The sequence below is a fragment of the Pituophis catenifer genome, unplaced genomic scaffold (assembly GCF_029215685.1).
Source record: "Pituophis catenifer annectens isolate HBS135680 unplaced genomic scaffold, rPitCat1.0.hap2 SCAF_7, whole genome shotgun sequence".
Classification (NCBI taxonomy): Eukaryota; Metazoa; Chordata; class Lepidosauria; order Squamata; family Colubridae; genus Pituophis; species Pituophis catenifer.
Window position 1 is genome coordinate 23,776,032 of NW_027256887.1, and position 22,111 is coordinate 23,798,142.

The following is a 22,111-nucleotide window of genomic DNA, read 5'->3' on the forward strand; positions in this document are numbered from 1 at the left end:
AGATAGTGAAACAAAAAGACATGATAAAATATATGTACTGATCTTATAGTAATACACTCTTGTAGTTCTGAGCTAAAGCTTTAAATTTCAATTGTAATCCATTTTAGAATATTGGGCATCCACGAAGGGACATACTTAAAAAAGTAAAGATGGGGCTAGTCCTGCAATGGTGTCTCATGCAAAAAAGGGGCAGGCCTTGATGATGTAGTCATGGTAGCCATCTTGACTTTTTCAAACTCCACTTCACTGTGAATTGCCCTGTTAAGCTATCTGATCCAGTGCTTCAGAACAGATTTGACAAACAGATTTATGTAATCTTCAGCAAATCTTATCTGTACGACTTCCAGTGCTTAGTTTATCCAACATCATTATATAGCAGTTTTAGAGGACTTTATGCTACACCATGTTAGTTTAATATCAGATGTCAGCTACATTGTAACATCACATTAGGAAGACTTAATTAATTCAGAAAACATACACTATAGAATGATACTTATAGATCAAGTTTTTTTAAAAAAAAACAGGAAAACTATTCAAAGGAGAACAAAACAAATAACGAAAAGCAAAGATTGGCTTTGAAGAATTGTAGGATAAGAGAAAAACAAAAAAGGTTGGCAGAATTATTGTTGGCCTTAAATGATTAAAACATTAAACTTTTTCATGTTACATAACGTATTGATTATCAATGTGGGTTTTTATTTTATAGCTGACTTTGTGCAGTTATATAAATAAAAGACTGATTCCTGATACAACAGATGTATATTGAATTATTGCAGTTGTAACAGTACCAAGGAAGTAAGGGAAAACAATCCTAAATATTAAACTAACTGAACACCTCAAGTTCACTAATGTGTGTTTTGAATATGAATTTTTTCTCTTCCCATTCCCACCCCTCTCCAGCAAATTATTTGTACACCATGGAACATTAACGATCAGCTTTTATAAGTGCACAGAAATGCCCCTTTTTTACAGTAAAATGTTATCATGCCTAGTCTGAAGTAAACAACAGAAGTAAATTCAGATCACAGCTTCAAAGAATTTTCACATGCATATGAGTTGTTTCTTTCAATCGATATACGTACTGGATGAGCCATTTCTCTCTCTTGATGTCAACTGATTGATGAGTTCATGTTTTATCAATAGGAAAAAAGAGAACACGTTATCAAAACTGGGTCCATCCTTAATTTTGCATTTGGCTGGAAAATAAACTGTCTGAATGGTGGTATGTGTCTTTGTCTTTTTTTTAAAGGTATTTTATTAAAAAGATTTTTTTCTACATCCCATGGTAAGAAGAAGCTTTAATTGGAGACATTTCATTGTGCTCGTACAGTAAATGAAAAGAGTCACACAAGAGTTTATTCCAGAAAAGGTCCAGTTCATATAGAAATTTCATTTGGTTGTTCACTGCACACAGTTCAATATTGAAAAGTTAGAATACTTTGTATCTCTGGAATCCTTCCATTATCTCTGGCTGTTCTGTTTAATCCAGAGATATAGCCCTCCATCTTCTGAATCTTGACAGCTACTCAATGGTCTTTATTTTTATAAAGCAGATACTCGGACGATGTTTCCTCCTGAATACTCTGGAGTATCCTGTCTATTGTCTCCTTCCGGGGTAGTCATAGGTGGTGTTGGGATGCTGATTATTGCTGTGGTTACATAAGGCTGCTCACAGTTTAGTTTTACACACTCTTCCATTTTGGCATTTAAACTGGATCGACTAGAGATGAGAGAAAAACAGAAACAAATCATGTAAACATTCCATCTGCTTTAGGGTTTTTATTCAATTCTAGTATGTCAGAAAATAATCCAAGAGGCATGTTGGTCAGGTCACATATAGAGAAGACTTTATATTATTTGTTTGTTTGTTGGTTTAGATTCTGCCTTTATTATTTTTAGAAATAACTCAAGGCGGCGAACATACCTAATGCTTCTTCATCCTCTTATTTTTCTCACAACCCTGTAACCTGATTTGGGCTGAGAGAAAGTGGTGGTCTCAAGGGCACCCAGTTAGTTTTTCATGCTTAAGGTGCCTCAGAGGCTCCTGGTTTCTAGCTTGGTGCCTTAATTGCTAGATCAAACTGTATGTTAGATGCTTACTGTTTCTGAATATCTTTTTCTTACATCTTCTACATTTACCTAGCTCAAATGGATAAATTTGGAAGTGCTAAATGAGTTTAATCTATTGTTTTGGAATGGTTCATGGCTTAAAAAAAATCAACTCATGTATAATATTGATCATAATGAAATTAAGGAACTCATATGTTAGCTTTAATTACACAACAGTTTACAAACCAACATAGCTTTGAAGATATGTATGACATATTTAGAGACTAAAACTCAGGTGGACATGCACTCAAATAAAATGAAAGTTGGACAGGTTAATATGTTGAACTATCAGTTGTAAGAAGAAGTCTGACTCTAAATACATTGAGATGCATATTTAAATAATTATTTATAAACTAACTTCCACTAGTTGGGTCATAGGAATTTAATTCCCCACCTGTAATCACAAACTAAACTTGAGTTTGGAAGTAGAAATTATTCTCATTTTCATTACATTCAAGGAACATTTTCCCAAATAAGATTTTCTCAGTGCAGTGTTTTGCTCTGTCCTGAGTGACTGTCATCTAATGAACACAATACATTTCTGTCTTTTTGAAAATCACCTTATCCTCATGAAATTCATGGTGATTTGCCATAATGAAATCATCAAATTTCATTTATAAGAAAATATAAATTGGAAGATATAATGAAAAAGTACTGCCAGAAAGGCTCATCATTTTACACAAAAGAATCATGAAATGAATATTGGTATTAAAGAAACTCATTCACCTCTATCCTACAATTTAAGCATGAAAATGCTTTTTCTAGAATGCTTTAGACATAGCTTGACAGTTTAGCACCAGCAATTTAAAAAGTACCAATCAAATTCCTACATTAAATACATTTTCAGCCACTTTTTAATTTTTTAAAATTATGCTTTACCTTTATTTGGAGGGACCTGTGTTATGACATGACCACAGGGAATGATGCTTTTCCTTCTAGTAGAGGTTATTATTTGAAACACAGCAAGTACGAACAATCATGTATACATCTTGCTAATTTTTTCCCCTGGCAAATTTGAACATTTTATCAATAACACTTATCTAGGAGCACTTTTACAACCGAAGTACCTGTTTGACAGAGGTGTTCTTTCCATGCATCTGATCTGAATAGTGCTGAGTTCTTGGACACTACTTGGACGGCTACTGGTTATATTGGTGTTTGGGATGCGGAATGTCTTTTTATGTCGTCGGGAACAGCAAGAGCTTGTCACTCCTTGTTGAGAAGAAAGAGAAGGACTATGGCTAGATTGCCGGTTGACTGTAGAAACCTCCATACAGTTTTCTTCATAGGTTTGCTCATCCACAAAGTCATGATTCTGGGCCACAGACATAGACAGAAAAAGAGGCATAAATTGACATGGTAACAGTGACTTATGCAAGGTACTCATATTTCATTGGCAGCATTTTTAAACTATAGTTTAAATAGAAAAACATAGGCTATGTTTTTCTATTTAGTCATTGCAAGGCCATTCTTAACAAGAAGTCAGAGCCCAAATACTACTGAGTAAATGTGCTTTTCATTTCAGGTTAATGAATGGAATTTCCTTCCAAAGTACCCGTGTTTCCCTGAAAATATTTTTTTGAACCCGGAAATACGTACTTATTTTTGGGGAGGTCTTATTATTTTGGGGCACGTGGACCAAGATGGGGCTCCTCTTACTGTCTTACCTGATTTCCAGCTCTGCGTTTAAATATTTTTGGGGCGGGCTTATTTTCGGGGGGAGGCTTATTTTAGCACTTGCACTCAAAAACCCGATTGGGCTTATTATCAGGGGATATCTTATTTTCGGGGAAACAGGATATAACAACCCCCGCATAGGTACTAACTGGATTTAAGCAAATCATAGGGTTTGAATTTCTTAAACTTAACAGAGCAACAAAAGCAATTACTTTAAAATGAGCTGAGTTTCAGAGATTGCCTGAGATATATGGAATTGCTATTAAAAATTACCAATACCAATATATTACCTACAATAACACCAATTTAGGTCCTCTAGTTCACTCCATGCTGCATATTTTGGATCCTGATGACAGCTTGCCTGAGATATTGTAGATAATTAAAACAATAAAATAATGTATTTGTGCTAATCATGCTTGCTCTCAAAGATGAAGGGGAGAAATTGGGAGATAAAAAAAAGAATATTTGAAAAGAAAAACAATACTTTCTCCCATGTTTTTCTCTAATAAAACAAAAACAATCAAAAGGATCAGAGGTATTTTTTGAAGTTATAGAATGATGAAATTTAGCACCATGAAGATATATTAAGGTCTGGTTACCACCAACCCACGATTGTACAAAAGAGCAGGTGATATCTCAACAGAGGCAACTACTTGATCTAATTTCAAAGAGCAAATGGAAACCATAACGTTTAAAATAATATAAAAACTAAACAAAGGCCCGATATAGTTAGATTCTAGTGTTTTAATCTGCTACAGATAAAAATTAAAAGCAGAAGTACAAATATTACAACCACATAATTGATTTCAAAGTTTACCTCCCTTCAATTGAAGGAAACTTTTTCCAAGTCCTTCTTTTAGATGAACAGCATGTTGAATCCAACCCAACAATTTGTCATCAGAACTGGCAGAGAGAACCTGAGCTATTAATTCAGGATTACCACTCCTGGTGTGACATTTCCAATAATCAACACAACTGCAACAATGATCTGTTCTTGGATATGTTCTCCTTCTTTTGGCATTTCTTCCAGATATAAGAACCAAGGAATATGAAAAGGAGCAAGATGCAACATATACTTTGGACTGTTAAACAACGACTATTGGTGAAGCTCAGTGACAAAAAGTATGGATCACTATAGTTTCTTGTTGGCTGCCCATGTGTAAATGGAAAAATCAGCATAGCATTACCAAAGCATGGAGCGGTTCTTAAAGCAATAAGATCAACCAATGTAATTTTTGTTTGTTTTTACAGATCACAAGGAGGCTGTCAGTTTATCATCTTACCGTGGTTTTTTCCAGACAGTGAAGCAGATGGTGGTGCTGGATTTCAAAGGAAGAACCAGATTTGCTAACAAAGGCCTCTTGTTCTTCACCACATAGCTGTTGATATATTGAATGTTACATTATTCTCATTTGTGAAGGAATGGGCTTTAAACTGAATTCTTGACTTTAAAAAGGGCCAGCCACTATAATCGTCTATCATGGAAATATTAAATAGCATAAACTTTCTTTTTTTTTTAAAAAAAAAAAATCTGTTTCAGTTTACTTATAACTAACTTGATATTAAAGTCAAGGCAAGCAAGTCACTGTTCACTGAATGTTCTAACATGACATTGACCATCTCAAATCAATCCTTAGTGGTTTTTAGACAAGTGAACTTTCTCCAATCTGATGTCCTCCAGATTGTGGGAATCAACCTCCCATGCCATCTGGGAATTAAGAGAGTTGAGGTTCAACAGTTTTGGAAACAAACCCCCTGAGGAAAAAAAAACATTATTGCATTTGTCAGTTGATATAAATGGGGCCAACAAATGCAGGATGAAAGCAGTGATGTGAGTGATCCAGAAAAAAAGCAGCCATTCAGTGAAAAGTTGGACATGATTAGTGTCATGTCTGAATAGAACTCTCTAGAACAGTGATGGCGAACCTATGGCACATGTGCTAGAAGTGGCACTCAGAGCCCTCTCTATGGGCACACGTGCCATTGCCCCAGCTCAGCTCATCACGTTTCTCCCACAGGGGGGAGAGAGAGAGGGAGGGTGGGAGAAAAAGAAAAGGAGGGAGGGAAAGAGAGAGAGGGGGAGGAAAACAGAGAGAGAGGGAGGGAAAGAGAGAGAGAGGGATGGAAAGAGAGAAATGATATTACAAACATTTTTCTTTTTTATTGTTGCTAAACATAATATTTCAATAGCAGAAAAAAATGAAGGTGCATAAAAGTGCATTTATCAGTTTTTCTTAGAACAATTAGCTGAACTTTGCCTTGTTTATCATTATTTTAGGTAGTAAAAACTCATTATTCAGGTTAAATTGCCGTGTTGGCACTTTGCGATAAGTAAGTGGGTTTAAAATCTTAATTCTAATTAACTATTGAAAATTTCCTGTCACAGTTTAAATGTGTGAAGTAATCAAGTCTTGTTTTCCTTTCCTCTCACCCCCCCCCCCTTCTAGGCTGTCCTTCCATTTGAATGTTCTTGTCAATAGGAGTGATTGTTTGTCATTTGAACTTCATTGCTTTAAAAGTTTTCTATGCTGCATTATAGAAGAAAAAGATATTTCTGTCATTCAACACAAAACCCATATCAATATTGCTACTATCCACCAAATAGCATCTTAGAAAGTGTACAAAAATCAGTATAGCAGCAACAAGCAATAAAGTCTTTTAAATAAATGAGTTCCTGAAGGTGAGGGAACAACTGAGCCACACTTAGTAAAGGAAATCATTCTAAGAATTGTGCTAATAAAGGACTGGTGTTTTGTTGTTGTTGTTGCTGCTGCTGCTGCTACTTCTGCAATCAGCTACAACTCTAATATTTCTTAGGCAGCCTAAGAAACTAAACCAGAAAGTAGTTTAGTTAACTAGTTAACTAACTTTTGGATTTCTACCATACTCTGCTTACTATGGGAAGTTCTCATTTTACAATCACTATTGGGACCAGAATTTCTGTTTCTAAGCAAGGCAATTGTTAAGTGAGTCACAACCAATTTATAACTTTTTGCCACAGTTATTAAGTGAATCATTAAAGGTGTTAAATGAATCATGAAGTTGTTAAGTTAACCCAGCTTCCCCATTAACTCTGCTTGTCAGAAACTAGCTGGGTAGGTCACAATTGGCAATCACATGGCTCCAGGATGTTGCAACCATCATAAAAATCTACTAGTTGCTAAGGACACAAATTTTGAACATGTGACCAAATGGATACTGTGATGGTCAGAAGGACAAAGACCAGTCATAAGTCACTTTTTAAAACTCTGTTTTAACTTTGAACAGTCACTAAATGAATGATTGTAAGTCAAGGACTATCTGTGCTCTTTATTATTTCTGGTCCATGGATGTACTGGACAAAACCCCCTGCCATTCACAGAGTATGCAATAAAAGCCAGAGGTGATCCATTAAGGGATCAAGAAGGAAGGAGAATTTGAGCTAAACATTCGTCCAGTATAAGGGAGCTTAGAAGTTACTTAGCCAAAATTTGAAATCTCTTTGAAATTAAAACCAAAAGTGATTTATGGTGGAGGCCAGAACAGTAGGTGAATTTTGTGTGCATGCGTGCATGCATCTTTGTATAGACATATATGTGTGGCAAGGTAAATAGTCCTCGAAGAACAATTTTAGACCTACGGAAACTACATGACAAACTCACATTCTCCATCATATATTAATTTGACTTTGCAGGTTCCAGAAACTCAACTGGGACATCTTGCCTGAACTGGACTTGCAAAGCTCTTGCTAGTTAAGAGCAATTACTCCTTCTTCTGCCTGAGGGTGACTGTCATGGTATATTGGAAGGCAGTCTGACATTTTCCGATATGAAACAGACAAAAGATTGCTGGGCTATTATTAAATAAATGATGTTTCTGGATATAGAACACAGATTGCTCGTTACCTGCAGCTGGTTACTGAGGAAGCCATTTCTTTTGCTCTGCATATAAGCATTTGCACTCCCACTCTTTGCTGCACGGATCCTTGCAAGCCGGGCTTTCTGGGGCGGTGGGGGTTGGGGGGGAGGAAAGAGAAAGAAGTGTCACTTGCTTTTATAACCCTCATATTGTTTTCAAAGAAAGGTAATACAGCTAATTGAAAAGATTTCTCCTGAATACTCAAGCTCTCTAATCACCAAAGGGCCTCTTTTAACTGGCTCTCCGGGTGCAGCGTTTCACATTTCCAATGCAAATGATCAAGAAGCATTCATTTCTCAGCAGGCAACAGCCCACAAGAACAATGTATGGGCTTTGAGTCCATTTACACCTTTTCACATTAGACAGATTGTTTCCCCATTTCTACAGTCAAGGTCATTGTGTCACCGCTGATACCTGGAGATGAGGAACCCTGCTGTCCTATCCTTTTACTTGCACCATTTCTGAGACCACCATTAAAAAGAAAAAAAAAGCTCCTTCAGAAAAGTGGACCAGATGAGAAGGACTTTAGAGCTGTTTAACCGCAGAGAAGTGTCACATGTGGCGATTCAGAAAAGCCTGATTTGTACAACCCAGTGAGAACCGAACCAATGGTTCTCTGTTTATCTGCTGGGAGGGGAAATTTTGAAAGCAGTATGTAGCATAGAGTGGTTTAAGTTACTTTTTTGGATGCACTCCAGCGTACTAAAGAATTTGAACAAAGACTTCTCAAATCGTCTCCTTTGATTTGCCACTATCAAGGGAGTCCAGTAATTTCCATCTTGAAGCAGAAACAACAGTTATAATTAATACATGGGAAATATGCTCTCTTCTCATTAGGCCAGAGAACACCATGAAGAAGTAAAAAGCCTGTGGACGGAGAAACAGCAATCTAAGGAAGTCATGCTAAATTAAACTCCCAAGTTCTCTCTTTTTACTTCATTTTCTTTTTTTTAAAAAAGGACTCTAATGCCACAACTGAATAAGCGGCTTTGTATTTTGTCTTAGGTGCTGAAACCTTATGGAAAAAAGAAAATCCTTCTAGAGCAAATTTATTTATTTTATTTTTATTTTTTTAAAATTTATTTTTATATGCCGCCCTTCTCCAGAGACTCAGGGCGGCTTACAATGCGTTAAGCAATAGCCTTCATACTTTTTGTATATTTATACAAAGTCAGCTTATTGCCCCCACAAACAGGGTTGTCATAATGGTAAAACTCTAATTAATCTACTGTATGTCCAGTTTGGACTTTCTTCTTGCAATTAGAAAGATGAGGGACATTTGAATATTACATTTCATTTTACACCATACTTATAATAAAATCATTTAAAAGCAATCATAAGATTGGGAAAGGGAGGACATATTCTCAAACAAAAGGGACTCCCTTTGCTTGATAAGGAACACTCTATTTTAATACACCAGCAAGATAAAGTTTAAAGTAATATAGCAATAGCAATAACAATAGCATTTAGACTTATATACAGCTTCATAGTGCTTTTACAGCCCTCTCTTAGTGGTTTACAGAGTCAGCATATTGCCCCCAACAATCTGGGTCCTCATTTTACCCACTTCAGAAGGATGGAAGGCTGAGTCAACCTTGAGCAGGTGAGATTTGAACTGCCCAACTGCAGCTAGCAATCAGCTGAAGTAGCCCGCAGTACTGCACTCTAACCACTGCGCCACCTTGGTTCTATCAATCAAATATACTCTTTTGTTCCTAAAATACAATGAAAGTTTCCTTACAGAGTGTATTTGATGCTTCCGAAGATGCTTAATTAACTTCAGTTATGTTACAAATATAAAGTGGAGCAGAAAACAGCAATATACATTCTTTGGGTCTCTTCCTGGATTTAGACTTATAATAATTCTATACACACATGTTCATCTTTGGCTAGTTCATTGATACTGCATTCTGAATTTGTCTACAGGAATTACATTAGATATGGTGTTAACCTAGAGTGGAGCTTACAGTACTGAAGGTGGAGCTCCTGGGTTCAGCCTGTCAATAACTAGGAAAATACCTAACTTGACTTTGCAGATGGTGTTCTCTCTTCTGTTGACAGACCACTGCAGCCTACTCATGGCTGCTCTGGGTTGCATGAAGCCTTTGTTCTTGAAGCAGCTTTGGAGAATGCTCTTCTGCAGCTTCAACTATGTGGAACCTGTTCTCACATGATTTTCACAGGTTCCATGCAAGAGCACAGCAAATCTCACCCAACTGCCAGAAGGTCTGGAGGCCACACAAGAGCATACCTCATTCTCGTATGGCATCCACAGCTTCTGAAAATTGTGTGAGAATGTGCTTTCAATTATAGTTATTGTCACATGTTGGTAAACACAGGTGTATCATCTGAAATATTATGGTACACTACTTTTGACATACATGTCATAGTTTCATCATTACTGGCTTAGAGTTTTGTAAAGATTTCACAGATTTCTTTTACAATTCTATTTAGGAAACAAAATTACAAACAAAATTTTGTTTTCTTAAATTTCTTACTCCAATAAAGCAAAAGTTCCTATCCTACCCTCTAAATCCGGTAAGATTTTAATATCCCAATTCTCTCTATTTCAGTGGACAGAATCCTTCCCCTTTTCTTAGCTATCACCTGATCTTTTGGACTTAAAGTACTTGACACTATGAAGTTAATCATGGAAAAGAATACAAGCCCCAAATTCACCATGGTCTTCCTCTTATTATTCTGCCGCACCACGAGAGATTGGGAAAGAAGAGGGAAGAGATAGTCTCAACTTTCTTCTAAGATTAACTTGGCCATGGAAGCATATATATATATATATATATATATATATATATATATATATATATATATATATATATATATATATATATATATATATATATTCTTAATCTCATTATAATTATTAAGAATCTCCAGAAAATGATCTTGGTATATGTGTTTTTGCAATTTCACTTTGAAAAGTTAAGTTGCAAAAGGCAGACTCAACTTTGGACTTTGATAAATGAAGATCATGGGCAAATCACATTTTTGTTTCTTCCAAATTCTAGACTGCAAATCTCTTCTCAAATTGATTTTTAAAAAAAAACACAGAAAGAAAATAACCAAGGACCATTCTTGAAAGAGTGAGAGACTGAATGATGTTTGGAAACAAGATCTAAGGAGATATCAAGGTAAATCAATGGGAATATTCAAGCAAGAGCCTTGAGGCTACTGGTTGATGATGGCTAGTTTTAATCTAAGAGCCGTGGTGGCACAGTGATTAGAATGCAATACTGCAGGCTACTTCTGCTGACTCCCAGCAGTTTGGCAGTTCGAATCTCACCAGGCTCAAGGTTGACTAGCCTTCCATCCTTCCGAGGTTGGTAAAATGAGGACCCAGATTGTTGGAGGCAAGAGTCTGACTCTGTAAACCGCTTAAAGAGGGCTGTAAAGCACTGTGAAGTGGTATATAAGTCTAAGCGCTATTGCAATTGCTATTAATGGAATTGCATCACCAGATTTAAGTATCAGTCTGAGTTCTTTGCTACTTGACCCTTGAATTCTGAGAGTATCTTGGAAAGTATCTTTAGTGAGGCCCCTTAAGTGAGATATGTTTTAGGATATGGCGCTCCTGGGTTCCCACTATACTAAGGGCTGTATTGAAGATACTCCAAAAGAAATCTTAGTGAGATGCAGTAATGCTATGTTCTTTCTTATATCATTATCAATTCCCTGACCTGGTGGAACTTATAGATGAAAATACAAGTTAAATTAATTTTAAATGAGAATTCACAAAGCAATGAATGCTGGGAAGAGTTTTGAATCTTCATTTCAGGTGCTTTGCCAAACATGTTACCAAAGCTACAAACTTTCAAGTAGTTTACAACTTCAGGGGAAAAAATAACAAAAAGGCAGAAGAAACAACTGGCACTGTTTATTCTGACACCAGCTGTATACACCATTACACTCTTCCTAAACAGTAAAAAGTTTGTATTTCTGATGGGTTGGGAATGCAATTTATAGGTTGGATGTTTGTCCCCTTCCCTGGCTGGCACAGCATGTGAACAAGTGTAATTTAGAAGGCAGGGAAAATAATAAGAAGGTGAACAAAGAAGACAGCACAAAGTTTGAAGTTAAAAAAAAATGCTTCAGCTTCTAAAATCTGTAAATTGAACAGCAGGATTCAACAAGCTTGTGAAGATCACAAGCTCCATTAGAAAGGGTCATTTTTTTGGGAATCAAAACAAGGACAGGCAATAGAACAGCATCTCCTAGTCTCCTAAAATGTGAAAAGTTGTTAACTTCTGCTATTCATTTTTGTAGCGGAATCTCTACACAGGATGCAGCTGTTCTAAATTTGAACTCTATTTCAAGCCAGACACTTTTGATACATGAAGTCAAATACAGAGGTATATTCCCAAAAATTCCATTTAGGATAGTTTAAGATGTAAAATGCAGAGATCTAATTGAAATATTTTTTTCAGATTCTTTTTAATGAATACCTTTCTATGACTTACTTGGTTCTCATGGTCAAAGTTTCTTTGCTAAGGGCGCAATAGAATAAAATAAATCACACCAGCTTAGTTCTTTAATTCAGTGGATCCACAGAATATAATTTTAGGCAAGAAGGAGTGGGAAATATCCCCAAACCCTTCTAAATTAAGTATCAGAAAACTGGCTACTAAACCTTGAGAATTAGCTTAATGAGCACATCCTAAACTATCACTTAAGTGGACTAAATACCAGTACTGGAAACAATTGTAGCTTAGGACATGTTCTGTAGTCAAAGTTTTAAGCTTAATTTCCAGCAACTCCTGAAAGAGTTTCAGCATGAAACCCAAAATACAACTACCTAGTCTCAAGTAAACCAATGCTTTACTTAGAGAAAAGTACTTTTCCCTTTAATTTACTTGCTGTTGATGCTGCTGCTGATTGGCAGTACAGAGTAACTGTCAATTGCTATAATTAGTCAAGTGATACATCTGCACTGAGTTTTAAGTTATGCTCAAAGGGTTTAGGGAGAGGCATCTGCTAGAAAATAATAACTTACAGAGACAAGAGGTAAAATGTGGTTGATAAAAATGGCTTTTGTGGATGGTATGAAAGATACAATTTCTCCCTGGATCTGTCACATACTATACTCCCAACTGGGAGTACTACAACCGTGCTCTCCATCGAGGTGCCCTTGAAGACCATCCAGAGGCTTCAGTTGTTCCAGAATGCTACCACAGGTGTTGTGGGAGCAGGTTGCTATGTTCATGTAATATCTCTACTCTGCAACCTGGGCTGGCTTCCAATACATTTTTGGGGTAATTCAAGGTCAGTTTTAAAGTCCTGTTTCACATAGGATCAAATTACTTGTGGAACTGTCTTTTCTGAAGAACACCTGCCTGCCTCACTTGCTCCCACAGGGAGAGCTCACTTCAGATTCTCTTTTATATCTTGTCAGATTATGGGTCCTAGGAAGTGTGCCTTCTCTGGAATGAACTCCCCACTGCCTTCCTCCTCCCTGATATATAACAGGCCCCAACTTTGACATGAGTGTCAAACTCATGTCGTCACATTGTTGTCATGTGATGTGTCATGACTTTTTTCCCCTTCATTAAACGGGGTGGGGGTGGCCAGCACATGATGCATTCGGCCTGTGGGTCGCGAGTTTGACACCCCTGCTTTAGGGAATTTGTTAAGACTTTTTTCCTAGGCATTTGGGGCCAAGTGAGTGAGGTCCATTTTGGTTGTTTTTGTTATGGTGCTGGTCACCATTTTAAATTAACTTTTTGTCAGACCTGCCTCAAAAAAAAAATTGATGAGTCCATTGAGTTGAATCAAAAGAACTTTTACTGACAGAAACTAGATGCAGTAGAATCAGGCAGAATCTGACGTTTCCGTGCAAAGCAAAAGCAATTCTTTCAGTTTCCCAATCCCAATCCCCCCGACCAGTTCACCGGCAGCCAATGTGATGCTGACAAGATGTTTTGAGAATGCTGAGATGCTAGGCAGTTAACAGTTCACACTCAGGGTGTGGACCTGAGTGGAACTTGGCAAAAACCAGCTGGGAAGGAGTCCGTCCTGTCTCTGAAGACAGTCTCCCTCCCTAATTCCCAAGCGTACAGCAGAAGTGGAAAAATCCCAAGCATGCCATCCTGCCTCCCCCTCTCAGCACAATGGCAGGACATGATGGTGGACCTGACACTTTTATTTTCATCTTCATATATTGTGTCAGTTTTAATGTTAAGTATTTTGTTTATTTATGGTTTGCTTTTTATTGTTGTCTACCACCCAGAGTCACATCACTGAGTTGGGCAGCTTTATATATCTGATCATAAATTAACAAATACTTTCAAAATCTGTTCTGCAATGTTTCTAAACCTCAAAATCAGATTATGTATAAGGAGCTGAAAGAAAAAGGAGAGGAAGAGAAAATAGCACTGAAGTTACGGAAACTAATGTTTAAATCTGCTAATAATAGTGCTTCTATCAAATGAAGCAATAATTCAATTCTAATTAACTCAATTCAGGTAGCATTATGTCTAGTATTGGGGACCGCAATTCAAGAAAGGACAAATTGGGAATAGATTCAGTGGAGAGTAACTAGTTTATTGAGAGATCTGAAATTTATGTCCTTTGAGAAACAATTAAAAGTGTTGGTATGCTGAATTTTAAAAGTGGATGAGTAATAGCAGTTTTCAATTATCTTGAGGGCTGTCAAACTGAAGATGGAGCAGATCTTTTGGATGTCACTCCAGAGATTAGGACTGAATCCAGTGATGATGAATTGCAGACAAATTGGCTAAACACAAATTAAACTTTCTAAGTTGTTCAGTTCTTAACTAATTGAGACATGCAAGTCTATCCAGTTCTGAAAACTTTAACTGATTCACTTATTTAAGCAAAGGTTAGATGGTTATCATGAATGCAATAGCTGCATCCTACAACTACCTAGCATTTAATGGTCTCCAAGCCTATGAAAGTATAAAAACTTTTTCACATAACCCAATATAAGATGTGACAAGACATTTTGGTATTGGAGGTTACTTGCCTGTCCAGTATTGTATTCATTCTCTGTCTTTCAGTGTGAATACGTACAGTACATACCCCACTGCATATTGCTATTGAGAAACATTCAAAAGCATCTCATATTTCATAATAAGCTCTATCCACCTGGATATACTTAACTCATTGTGAACTGGAGGCATTAATTACAAGTCAGGTTTTACCAGACAACATAACATGCTGGGAGTTTTTGCCAAGTTTCTGGCAGCTGGATGTTTTATTGAATTTTTATTCATTTATTGAATTCCTAGTTTGCCTAACTGCAAAACAATTCTGGGCAACTCTGAGTTTTTGCAAGTTAGAAACAAAGACTATTATATAAAAACAATCATAACCAGAGGCACAATATAATTTCCAACCACATCAGTCCCAACTCAAATGGAGCTTACCAAACACACTAATCCAAGGTCTGGGGGAAAAAATACAGCTGTTAAAAATCTGAGCAAGCTGTTCCAGTGCTGGCTGCTGAGATAGTGAAGACCTGCTTTCTGCACCCTGCTAGATGGCATTGTTTAACTGATTGATTGGACCTGAAACAAGCCAACTTTGTCAGAATGCACAGGACAGTCTGCCACTACAGAATAGTCAGTCCCTCAAATAGCCAGATCCTGTCATGTAGGAACTATGTCTTTTCCAAATCAGTTAGTTTTGCCTCAACATGTTTCCCCTGCTCAAACCAACTGGAATTAGTCAATTAGGAAAAGAGATCCACAGTAATCCTGTGTCACCTAGTATCCCTCACTTCCACTCTTCACAACTGGTCCAGAAGGATGCTATGATTGATGAATTGAACATTGCTAAGAGCTATATAAGGGCAAAGATGGTTGTACATTCCTAACCTAATTTCTCCATAGATTATCAACATGTAACCAGTGCTATCTTAGTACTTTATCTGGAACTGACAGCTAGCCTTTTTTCTTCTAGGGCATTTGCAACCTTTTCAGCAACCTTTCCTACAAAGGAACAGTGAGAGACTGAAGAAAAAATATCCAGTGATCAATTTTAGACAAGGTTGCATTATTATTATTATTTAACTTGCAGTAGTTGGGGTGTTCACAGGGGTATCCATGGATTAGTTGAAATTTGCAAGATGGAGCATGGTGATATAATCAATAATCTTCCTCTTTTGAACATTTGTGTGCACTCATCCTGATATAAAGAGCTGAGTTTTGATCACCTCATTGTGTATATGAGGATGTGTGCACACAGATGTTCAAAAGAGGAAGGTGTCAATGACCAATGACATCACAAAAGAGAATATGATTCAGTTTGGGAAAAAAATTGCTTTCTTTTGTTTGTAAACCAATTAAAGGTAAAAGTTCCCCTTGCACATACATGCTAATTATTCCCGATTCTAGTGGGAGGTGCTCATCTCTGTTTCTAGGCTGAAAAGCCAGAGCTGTCTGACGATGATTCCGTTGTCATGTGGCCAGCATGACTAAATGCCGAAGGCGCACGGAGCGTGGCTACCTTCCCACCAAAGTGGCCCCTATTTTTCTACTTGCATTTTTACATGCTTTTGAACTGCTAGGTTGGCAGAAGCTGGGGCAAATAACAGGAGCTCACTCTGTTACAAGACACTAGGGATTTGAACTGCTGAACTGCCGACCTTTCTGATCGACAAGCATCTTAGCCACTGTGTCCCCTTTGTAAACCAATTATATGCATGTAAAACAATTCTGAAAGCTTACACATCTTTCCCTCCTGAGAAATGATAGCAAATTGCATCTCTCTGATTTGGTGGTTTGCTAGTAAAATTTAGAAATGCAATTTGGGGGCCCTGGGGATATAAAACAGAATTTAGAAACCCTGTGCTATCCATATGCTGCATTCAAAAGTGTGTATGTAAAATCAGCCAGACAGAAAACCACATATTTTCTAATAGACCCTCTAGCGCTTTATGGTAGAGAGCCCTGCACAATATGAAATTTTCGCAATGTAATATTATTGGTTGGTGCAATATGTGGGCAATTTGTTCTAAGCAAATTTCTAAACAAGTTTATGCTCAGTAAATATCACTTAGTTGCTGCTGAAATAATTCCTCCTGTTGGTTTTTTTGTGTGCTTCCAATACCCAACTAATCATAGCACTGACTGCCAAATTGGCCTTATCAGTTAATGTTCATATTCAGCTGCTTTTGACAGAATTTACTGGGGTGATTTAATATGTTTAGTCCCCAAGAGTTGCCAGCTGGAAAATGGATAGTTTTGGTATATCATCTGAGAATTAAAAGAACTTCATTTTTCCTCGTTAGCATCTGCCACCTTAGTCTTTGTCAGGGGCATTGAAAGGGTCTAAGCTTTGATGTAACATGCTTTCCCCAGATCTATCTATCTATCCATCTCTCTCTCCCTCCCTCCCTCCCCACCCCGTCTGTATTTTCAGGCATACAGTATGTAGAACATGGGATGGAAGTGCTACTGGATAAGCCATTTCTCTTTGCCATGATGGTCTCCCTTAATCAGAATAATGCTGACCCTGTATGAAGGTGGCTAATCTTATTATTTCTGGATCAGAGGTGGGTTTCAGCAGGTTCTGACCAGTTCTGGGGAACCGGTAGTGGAAATTTTGAGTAGTTCAGAGAACCAGTAGTAAAAATCCTGACTGGCCACGACCTCATCTATTCTCTGCCTCCCAAGTCCCAGCTGATCGGGAGGAAATGGGGATTTTGCAATAATCTTCCCCTAGATTGGGGACAGAATGAAGATTTTACAGTATTCTTCCCCTGCCACGCCAACCAAGCCATGCCCATCAAGCCACACCCACAGAACCGGTAGTAAAAAATTTTTGGAACCCACCACTGCTCTGGATGAAAGGCCTAAGATTTGTGAACCTTCGATCATATCAAAAATGCCAAAACTAACTTCTTTAAAACAGAAAAACGGCTCCTTCATGGAGCAGTCACTATACGTATACTTTAATTGTGCATGTGAAGTTGGGCCTGTTGCTAAGGATTGCACACAGTTAGCTTTACTTGGATGCCCAGAAAATGCAAAAAGATAATAAAAGATAAAAACAAAGAAAAGCTAAACCAAAAATTTGCTCAAATCATGATAATGTCTACAAACAATAAAACAGAATTTGCCAGGTTAAATAAACAAGATCATACTGGCCACACAGGAATAAATGTGTATTAAAAAGGCTACAGACTCTCCCCAATACAGGTAGTCCTTGACATACAACCATTTGTTTAGCTGAAAGTTACAACGGCACTGAAAAAAGTGACATATGACCATTTGTCACACTTATAATCTGTATGATCAGCAGTGATTCACTTAACAACCCTGGCAAGAAAGGTCATAAAATGGAGCAAAACTCACTTAAGAATTGACTTGCTTAGCAATGGAAATTTTGGGTTCAATTGTGATTGTAAGCTGAGGACTACCTGTATGTGAAAAAGTCATTTTGCCATTTAACTGCACAAATTGAGAAAAAGAGAATTAAAAGGTCTCTCCACACCCATTTATACAGATACATTTTGGTTCTAAAGAGAAAATGATTCGTTTTCTCTGAATTCATATTTTCAAAAGCTTGTTCTATAAGATGTGGGACTGGGAAAAGATTTATTTCTGGTCAGACATCAGAAAATTATTGCCAGTAATTTCCTTTTAGTTTTCACTCAGCATATTCCCAGTCAATTCCTATGTTCAGATAAGAGCAAGCCATTCAATTTAGCTGGCAAAAAATATAACTTGATGTTTCTTTGTTAAACATCAGCAAACATCAAAAATATTTAACCAACAAAATTGGAACAAAAAGCAGACAAGAGCAGCAGGTGGAATATGAACAACAAACAAGGGATAAAAGAGCAAAGGGGAATTAATATCGCAAGGCGGTAATTATTATTTTTTTAACCTATGACACATGATCAATATTTAAAAGAGGGCAACATTATAAGACCTCAAATATAAAGTAACAATACAAAATAAACTAAAGTCCAAAACAAAAGCCATTGTAAAACTATTGTTTAAAAAAATCAGTCTTATTGTAAATAACTGAAGTTAGATTGCCTAGGATCTTTTCAATCAATGATTGAATTCTAATTTCCATTTGTAGCATAGAGGAAGTTCTAGCATTTCATCTGAAACAGTTTAGGCTTCTATATCAGAACATATGCAAATATAATTTTTGTAGGGATACTGATGGATCTACCAGTCATCAATATGCATCATATCTACGTATCTACTGTATCCCTCCGTTGTTCAAAAGGGACAGAACTTTCCAGAACTAGGAAGAGTATTACTTATTGACATTGTCTATAACAGTGTTGGCAAACCTTTTCGGCACCGAGTATTGAAATGGGAGCTCATGCGTGTGGGGGAGCGCCGGAAACTGAAAGAGCAGCTCCCTGTGCAGGAGGGACCAAAAACTGGAAGAGTTTCAGTTCTTCCAGTTTCCGGCACATGCATGTGTGCCGGTCACCTGGTCATCTGGCACTCATGCGTGCGTGAAAATCAGCTGGCTCCCATGCATGCGCGCACCGGAAACCAGAAGCTCAGCTTTCCAGTGCACGCATGCACGCCAGGGAGCTGCTCTTCCAGTTTCTGGTGCTCCCATGTGTGCAAAGACCAGCTGGCCAATGTGCATGTGCGTACCGGAACCCTGAAGAGCAATGGGTGACAGCTGGCGTGCCCAGAGAGATGACTCTGTACCATTTCCAGCACTCGTGCCATAGGTTCACCATCACGGGTCTATGCACACTCTTGCAAATGCAAAAGAGCAAATGATTTAACACTCTTGTGTTAAATCATTTGCTCTTTTTATACTTCAGTGAATTAAGGAGGTTTCTGTCTGAGCTCTTCCAAATGTTATCAGGACATCCTGGACTTTAAAAATGTTTTGCCTTTTGCCTAGGCAATGGTTTCTGTATATCTCCATCGAGATTATCTTCCTTATTCTCTACAATAACAATAGCAAAACAGAGTTGAAAAGTAGGAAACTGGGTGACTCCTTCTCTGTACTGTCCAATGGAAGAAACGATTTGAAAACAGGGATGATATAGCCAACAATGTATCTCACCATAACAATGTTAATCTTCATACAGATGCATGCACATACCAATGTACCCATCACATGGTCCTCTTTGGGATAATGTTATGAAAGGTCATAAACAAAGAAATAGCAAGCCAAAAATGAAAAAGGAAAAGGAAAAGGAGATATAGATGAGAAAATTATGTGCTCTATGGAATAGTTCACCTCTTAGTTTATGCTTTCTGATCTACAATTTCATTCATAAGATACTTAACATACTTTCACAACTCCACACAATATGATTAGATCACCTTTCCTTAGGTCTATAACACTCTTCTCCTTTCTCTTATTTTCACACATATAAAACCTATTTATATTTCATTTCTTTATTCATCTCCCTCTCCCCCTCCCTCCCCCTCTCTCTATATAGACACACACACACACACACACACACACACACGTATATATATAATATTTTATATATGTTATAATCAACAATCTTCACATAATGTTTCTTTGTCATATAGAAAAAAGTAGATTATCAGCCTCAGGTGAACCATGCTGCATGCAAATTCCCTGCAAATAGTAAGAATAGAGCCCATTGGTTTATATTCTTCTTGGCCAGTATGCCTCAAATGTGATCAAAGCCCAGTTTTGACCCAAGCACAGTAAACCTCTCTAAACATGAAACTATCATGATAGCCCTCTCATCCACTGGGAGGCGCAGATAATATACTGTAGACACACTCAAGATAATTGTGATTAATATAGTATTTTAGTTAATGACATTTAGCAGCTTGGAATATAAAAATTGAGAAAAGATTTCAATTTTCAGGATTGAAAATATGGATCTAACTATGACAAATAGATAGTCATGGAAAACTAAAATTAAACAAAAACAATTCATAGGGAATATAACTGAGGGGGTGCTAGCCTCCCTTTTCTAGCAGAACATCCTTCTTGAAAAGTCACAGCAATGGAACCAAAATAAAAATCAAGTCTGCTTTGACAAATCCAACTCATACTGCTTGCTTCATGGTTCTGTCCATACAGTTGTCTTTGCTGTAATATGGTATTTATCCCATTGCTGCCTCTGGGATTTTTCTTTTTTTTCTAGTCCAGTCCAGTCTATTGTCTTGGCGTTTCCTAGTAAGTTTTAATTAGTTGGACTGTGCTTAGTTTTTTGAGTTCAGAATTGGGAGTGTAGATCATCATAGTGTGAAATTCATCTTAGCTGTCCAGCTAAAGCATGCAGGCATCTATATTTGGCATCAGTGACAAAAAACCTACATGAATAGGCAATATAAGATGAAGAAAGTGGTACATGATGTGTCTCTCAGTTTTGATGGCACTCAATACATGACTGAGGAAAACTTTTTAAAAATACTAATGGAGTTTATGATATAGCCAGATTAAAGCTTTTGGGTCATCTGGTTGTTGATGTGGCCATGCAGGAAAAATCCCCCCACAAGCTGCAAAAGGAATATGGAATGTAAGAAGCCTGAACATGGAAAAACTCAACACAGTGAAAATTGAAATGAATGAATACACACCGATATCTCAGGTATCAGTGAATTGTTATATATTGTAATTGGACAGTTTAAGTCAGAAAATTACACTACCCATTATTCAGGACACCAAAAACCAAAAAAGAATTGCATTACTTTCATAATTAGGAAGGATATGACAAGAACATTTGACTATAGTGCAATCAGTGACAGAATATCAGAGTTTATGGACAACTCTTAAATGTGACAATTGTCCAAAATTTTCTGTAGAAAAAGAGGAGGTTTATGTACAATTTCTGAACACGCAAGCAAGATGTGCTACTTGTGGCTGGAGATAGGAAGACCAACACTGGAAATATTAATGATGAAAATATGTACTAAGAAACCAAAATGAAGCAGGAGAATGACTTATCCATTTCTGTATATCCAATGCTTTCTTCATTGTTAACACAGTCTTTGAAAAACAATACAGACATCTTTAAATGGAGTACCCAGAAATCAAATTTACTACAGTATATTACTGGCACAAGTAGATGAAAGAGCTCACTTATTACAGCAAGTACATGACTGACTTTGGAGCAGGTCATAAACTGCTAATGGGAAAATTCCAGTTCAAGGTAGAGTGGAAGAACAAAGCCAATCACTTTCCATGTTATGATCTTGAGCATAAAATCATAATTTTGAAGAAGCACATCAGAATCCTGAACGTTGATAGGGAACCAGAAAAACTGTGGATAAACTGAAGAAATTGTTAAGTATGAATGTGAAAGAGACTGCCAAGGATCAAGAAATACAAGAAATCTAATGGATGTCAGAACTAATGGAAATTGTCAAGAAGGGAAGAGAAATCAAACCCATATAAAGCAAAGATAATAGACGGATATTTAATGAGGAATTTCAAAGAAGCTTATTCCTTACTCCAATTGTTTTGGTCTCAC

General features: G+C 37.1%; 1 protein-coding gene across 1 annotated transcript in view; it reads right to left on the reverse strand.

Moving 5' to 3' along the window:
* Positions 1 to 1,542: 1,542 nt before the first annotated feature.
* The window catches only part of KCND2 (potassium voltage-gated channel subfamily D member 2), a 344,344-nt gene continuing 323,775 nt past the window's right edge, over positions 1,543 to 22,111 (reverse strand). Inside the window, exons 3-6 of the mRNA XM_070947094.1 lie at positions 7,671 to 7,766; positions 5,070 to 5,165; positions 3,177 to 3,424; positions 1,543 to 1,720 (exon numbers count right to left, since the gene is read on the reverse strand). Coding sequence (XP_070803195.1) covers positions 1,543 to 1,720; positions 3,177 to 3,424; positions 5,070 to 5,165; positions 7,671 to 7,766 — 618 coding nt within the window. The remainder of the gene's footprint in view (positions 1,721 to 3,176; positions 3,425 to 5,069; positions 5,166 to 7,670; positions 7,767 to 22,111) is intronic.